This window comes from Tarenaya hassleriana, unplaced genomic scaffold, assembly GCF_000463585.1.
Source record: "Tarenaya hassleriana unplaced genomic scaffold, ASM46358v1 Cleome38, whole genome shotgun sequence".
NCBI lineage: Eukaryota > Viridiplantae > Streptophyta > Magnoliopsida > Brassicales > Cleomaceae > Tarenaya > Tarenaya hassleriana.
This window is the reverse complement of record NW_010966774.1, coordinates 440,481-446,411: the sequence shown is the minus strand read 5'-3', so window position 1 is coordinate 446,411 and position 5,931 is coordinate 440,481. Positions and strand designations below refer to the sequence as shown.

At 44.2% G+C, this 5,931-nt stretch overlaps 1 protein-coding gene across 1 annotated transcript; it reads right to left on the bottom strand.

The window, feature by feature from the left end:
* Positions 1-723: 723 nt before the first annotated feature.
* Positions 724-3,004, bottom strand: LOC104822865. Its single transcript, XM_010554227.1, has 6 exons — positions 2,632-3,004; positions 2,444-2,472; positions 2,292-2,377; positions 1,782-2,179; positions 1,434-1,628; positions 724-1,352 (listed from the first exon to the last, which is right to left on the bottom strand). The coding sequence occupies exons 1-6, from the start codon at positions 3,002-3,004 to the stop codon at positions 724-726; spliced, it is 1,710 nt and encodes a 569-aa protein (XP_010552529.1).
* Positions 3,005-5,931: the final 2,927 nt, after the last annotated feature.

The window sequence follows — 5,931 nt, the reverse complement described above, 5'->3', positions numbered from 1 at the left end:
TTTCTACACACAAAGAAATAAGGATGCATTTGATAATAGACTTTACCGATTTCAGCAAACATGGGGACGGTTCCTATAGAAACCTTTCTACTCGGCTAGACAATATCGGTCCTATGGGTTCCAAGCAACGATTTCTATCCCACGAACTATTTTAGACAATCCTAAAGGTCAAGCAATCAATTCAACAAAATATAACCACGTTCAACGGATCACAATGTTTTCAAGACGTTTATACTCTCTCATGCCATAGATCATCACATCAATGCTCAAAACGGTTTTATGCACGTGATCTTATATGTCCTAAATGTTATATGTAAATGCATAACCCTAATAAGAGAAAAATGCATGCAACACTACTCTAAATAGATATGGTTTGGCGTTAGACGAATCCTCCCCCAGACTTGAACTGGACACTGTCCTCGGTGTCAAATCTCGTCTAGTAGAGGCGACCAATAAAATGAGTCAAAAGAGAAGAAAATCAAGAAGGAAAAAGAATACTTAGCTCGTGATGTTCGTTCACTGGCACTTAAGTCTGCCTACGTCAATCGCATAGCTAACTTCCTCGCCTCCTCGGTAGCTCCTCATTAGAACTCAACCTGGTGATAAGAGACACAAACCGATATCTGATGCAAAAAGAAAAAGAAAGAAAAGAAAAACTAACCTACAAACTCGGGTTGTCTCCCGGGAGCGCTTGTTTAAGGTCGTTAGCTTGACCCAACTCTCTCAACTACTGGATGGGTCTAACGGGCAAAGATTATCCATCTTCTGCCAACCTGGATCATGAAGTTTAAGAGCATCTCTACAATGAAAGGAGTTTGAGAAATGAGGCATACCTAGTAGAGAAAAATCTGGTGGTGATGCATGAGATTCGAGCCAGTTCTCACGAAAATCTGAAGAGTTAGTGACCTGCTCCACACCTTTTGTCCTATCTGGATCTGGTCCTCTCTTAACCTTGTGTTTGTGGTCCTGGTTCTTGGGCGTTTTGAGCTTGTAAACTGAACAAATAGATTTCACACTGTCGTCTGGATTGTCATTTTGTTTGAGCATGAATTCTATTGTCTTGTCTCCAATGGACATAGTAAGACGACCCGCTCTGACGTGGATGACGACATCTGCTGTGTTGAGAAAGGGACGCCCTAAAATGATAGGCATGCTTGAATCTGCATCCATGTCAAGAACCAAAAAATCGACAAGTATGTAATAATCACCCACCTTAAGTGGCATATCCTCTAGTATACCTGCAGGCCGTTCGGTCGACCTATCTGCCAACTGTAATATCATTTGTGTGGGTTTGAGTTCACCCACACCTAGTCTCTTGAAGATCGACAATGGCATTAGGCTTACGCTTGCTCCTAGATCACATCACGCCTGTTCAATAAAGAGATTGCCCAGTTTGCAAGGAATGGAGAAACTACCTGGGTCTGCCATCTTACGGGGCAGATCATGTTGAAAAACGGCACTGCACTCTTTGGTTAATGCTACTGCCTCGTTCTCTAGTGTCTTCTTCCTAGCCAGAATATCCTTGAGAAATTTGGCATAAGAGGGCATTTGAGTGATTACCTCATGAAAAGGTATTGTGACCTCCAATTTCTTTATCATGTTCGTGAAGTGCTTAAACTGGCTGGCCTCTTTTTGTTGCACAAGTTGTGAAGGGAATGGAACTGGAGGAGGTCTGGGAGGTGGAGGTATCTACTTTGGTTCTTCCTCACATGTCATCTTAAATGGAGTATCTGCAGACGGAATGTTAGAGGTGATCGTAGATTTAGAGTAACAAGACTCACCTTTTTCAGGAGTAGGGGGGATGACATACTCAAGTTGCTTCCCGCTTCTCAAGAACACTGCATTGCAGTGCTCTCTAGAATTTGTCTCGGGTTTCCCGGGAAGTGATCCTTGAGGTCGCGAAGGTATAGAGGCTGCGAGTTGAGCTATCTGGTTATCGACAAGCTTCAAGTGGGCGTCAGTCTCTTGTTGATGTTTATGTATCTCGGTGCGAATAGCTTCTTGACCCTGCATAAGCTGTGCAAACATAGATTTAAGATCGAGGGCAGAATCTACCTGTGATGGAGGCGGAGACGGAGCGTAATTCTGCTGATATTGAAGATGTGTTGGGAAGTGTTGAATGGATTGATTTTGATGCTGCGGGGGCTCGAGCTCGAGGTTGATATCCTTGAGAAAGACCCTGATTAGCCGGACCACCAAAATTTCCGAGGGGAGTATTCCAGACGTCGGAAGAATTCTTGTACGAGAAGTTTGGATGATTCTTCCACCTCGGATTGTACACATTCGAGTACAGGTTCTTATCTACGTAGTAGACATCTCCGATCATGTACCCGTTGGCTGATGTGTCTAAGCTTGAGATCTGATGGGCATTCTCAACCTGCATTTTAAGTTTTGCCAATCAATTCTGCACGTAATGCCTGAATTTCAGATAGACTTTCCTTACCTGCACGACTGTCTTTGAGGTTAACGTTTCTGATAAACTCGTGAGAGGGAGCACACTCGTTAGCCATCTTGTTGATTTGTTGCTCTATGAATTCGAAGGACTTTTCGTTGAGGTTTCCTCCACATGCTACTCGAATAAGAACCCGAGTGTCCTCCTTTAATCCCTGCAAGAAAGTGGAAATAAGGTACCTTTTATCCCATCCATGGTGAGGACATGTTCTCTGGTATCCTTGAAAGCGATCCCAAGCTTCACGTAAGGATTCATCAGGTTCCTGCAAAAATGAGTTAATATGTTGTTTCGCGAGCTAGGTCTTGCTAGCGGGGAAGAACCGCTGCATGAACTTTTCTTGCACTGTTCCCATGAGAATATGGAATCTGGAGGTAGTGTGTAGAGCCATTCCAGAGCAGTATCCGTTAAGAAGAATGGAAAAGCCATGAGCATGAGAGACTCATCGGTAACTCCGCAGACTGTACTCACCGATTGACATAGTAGCTTGAATCGAGTCAAGTGAGGGATCGGGTCTACATTAGGTCTGCCCCTGAAAGCCGATGAGCTCAACATATTGATGAATGCCGGTTGAAACTCAAAATTGTTACGGTCGATGTCAGGCCAGCGAATGCATGAGAGTTGCTGAATGTACTTGGGCTGAAGGTATGTCCCATAAGTGTCATAGTTGTTCTCAGCAACTATAGCATGTTCCTCCATCTTTCTTCTTTCTTTGCTGTCGTTTCTTCTTTCGATTGCGCTTAGCGGACTTCTCGATTTCAGGGTCCGCCGGACCAAATGGTCAGTCGGACTAAGGGCACGGTCCGGAGTAGTCTGGTCCGGCGGACCGAGATTCTGGTCCGCCAGATCGCGAGTTTTTCAGACTGTCGGCAAGTCTCTGAGCTTGGTCCGGCTGACCAAGAGTTGGTGAGCTCCGGACCAAGCCTCTGACTTATCAATTTTGCGAGTTTTTACACGCCTGGTCCGGCATACCAAGTGTTGGTCTGGCGAACCAAGTGTCAGAAACTCCAAATTGCCTTTTTCTCGCCTTTTCTCGCATGGGAAACAGGTGGGGAACATTATGCTCATTATTATCTCGTCCCTTGGCCTTCAGAAAAGCTAAGGTTGATCTGGAGAAACTCTCCCAAGTTCAAGAGAGTGTTCTTGGATCCAAAACAAGAGATTTGATCTCTTCAAGCTCTAGCAAGCAAGTTTCCAAGTGTTGGAAACCATCCCAAGGGTGTGGACTGCTCAAGAGGGTGTTGGCTCATTCAACACCTAGGCTGTGATCATCTAACCACAATCAAAAGGTTTGTTTTTCGGTTCAAGAAAGTTCTTCATCGAAAGATTGGTGCGTGGGCGGTTCAAAGAAGTTTTGAACGCCAATTCCGCTGCGTAAGCCCGCGGATCAGATCCTAGCACGGTTTTGAACCGGCGGTCTAGGATCCCGTGTGACCCAGCAGTGGTATCAGAGCTCGGTTCTTCGTTTCGATGAAGAACGATCACTCTTGAGCAAGTTTGAAAATTATTCAAACTTTGTTTTTCCTTGGTTTTGATCTTAGTTTAAATCAGTTATATGATTGATTCTATGGTAGATTAAATTATGTAATAAGACTTAGATATATGGAGGCTTGAAGCATGAATTAACTCGAGAAAACGGAACGAAAAATGGATTCGAAATGAGCAAAAAATCAGATCAAGATTGAAAATCTCATCTGATTTTCCTACCCAGAATCCCGTGGTCCGGCGAACCAAAAGTTGGTCAGTGCCGGACCATAGGTTCAGGCTTGCACAGATCAGTTCGACGGACTAGAGGAAAAAGCTCGGACCAAAAAGAAAACAGTCTTGGTCCAGCGGACCAAAATGTTGGTCCGACGGACCAGACTTTGGTTTGGTTAGGCGAGATTTTCTTGGTCCGAGAACTGATTCTACACGTTTGGTCCGGCCGACCAAAAGTTGGTCAGCCCCGGACCAAACGTAGAAGATCAGTCGGACCAAGTGTTGGTCCGAGAGTGCGAGCCGCGGACTGAAGGTGTCTGGTCCGGCTGACCAAAAATTGGTCAGCCCCGGACCAACGACCTCAGTCCGCGCGTACCGAGCCTGGTTCGTGCGTGAGAAGTAGCTGAGTCTTGGGTTTGGTCCAGCGGACCAAATGTTGGTCAGCCCTGGACCAACCCGGCTGACTCCGCCCGTTTTCTTCTCTGGTCCGAACTGACTCCGAGGCACGTTGTGGTTTGGTCTGGTGGACCAGAATTTGGTCAGCCCTGGCCCAACCACCTATTTTTCGGATTTTTCGCGTTTTCTGAGTTCGATTCGGTTAAGTAATGGTTACTTGACTGAGTTAATTATGATTGGTTTTGGTTTATGGCTTAATTTTGTAGAGGGTCTACATAGATTAAGTGCATAAAACTTAATAAAGTATAAGAGTTACTTGATTGAGTGGGAGTTTCGGAACTTAGTTTACTAAGCTGAATAGACGGTCTATTCGGGCTAAGTAATAGAGTCGGATCAAAATATAATTGTTATATTTTGATCAATTGAGAATAGAGCTATTACAAGTAGAGTTCTTGCCAAGACCTTGGTAATTCGTGTATGGGAGACCAAAGCTGTGCATACCGGATTATTTAAGTGAGACAAGAATTGAGAAATTGTGCTTATCATTTCTCGAAAGTAATAAGCTGCTTCTTGATAACGATAAAAACCCTCGTTATAATTTCAAGCTTATACTGCCCATATTTCGAGCACTTGTCAAGACTTCGATCGTCTGTGTATGGGTCATGCCAAAGCTGAGTATACCGGACAATCTTTGTGAGACAAGATGGAGAAATGGTGATTCTCATATGCTCGAAAATGGTTTCGCTTGAGTTAGGTTATCAAGTTGGACTTGAACCTAACGGTATAGATGGGACTAGAATTATGCGGTAGTATAATGATATAAGTTGGACTTGGACCTAACGGTATAGATGGGACTAGAAATATGCAATAGTATAATGATACTGTTTTCCCATAAACGATCTAAGAGTCACATTGGATGTGATTGACATTGGATGTCTACCTAAATAGCATAGTCTTGAGCGTCATGCCAAAGCTGACTCAAGTCTATGTGAAATATGGATCTTAGCCTGCTAAGAAAATTACTAGAGGGTTATTTTTCTTAGTGGGAATTTATCTCATATTTGCATCATGTCATCCGTAATAGTTTTCACTATAATTAGTATTGTACTAATGGATATTGCATATTGTGTTGTTCTGTTTATCTCTGTAGGACATGACGACAGGTGGTAGTGTATCAACCGTGTCATTGCGATCTATCCTTGAGAAGGATAAGCTGACTGGGACGAACTTCTTGGACTGGTATCGGACATTGAGAATTGTTCTCAGGAACGAGAAGAAGATGTACGTCCTGGAAGGGGCTCTTCCTGCTGAGCCCCCGGCCAACGCTGCGAGAGACGTTCGTGATGCTTAGTTGAAGCATCAGAACGACGACCTGGAGCTCTCTTGCA

Excerpts from the sequence above, each read along its gene's own strand:
- LOC104822865 (XM_010554227.1), bottom strand. The coding sequence starts at position 3,004 with ATGTTGAGCTCATCGGCTTTCAGGGGCAGACCTAATGTAGACCCGATC. Across the intron at positions 2,473-2,631 it reads CACCATGGATGGGATAAAAG|AAACGTTAACCTCAAAGACA; the intron begins GTACCTTATTTC and ends CGAGTTTATCAG. Across the intron at positions 1,353-1,433 it reads TTTTCAACATGATCTGCCCC|GAGCAAGCGTAAGCCTAATG; the intron begins GTAAGATGGCAG and ends GATGTGATCTAG.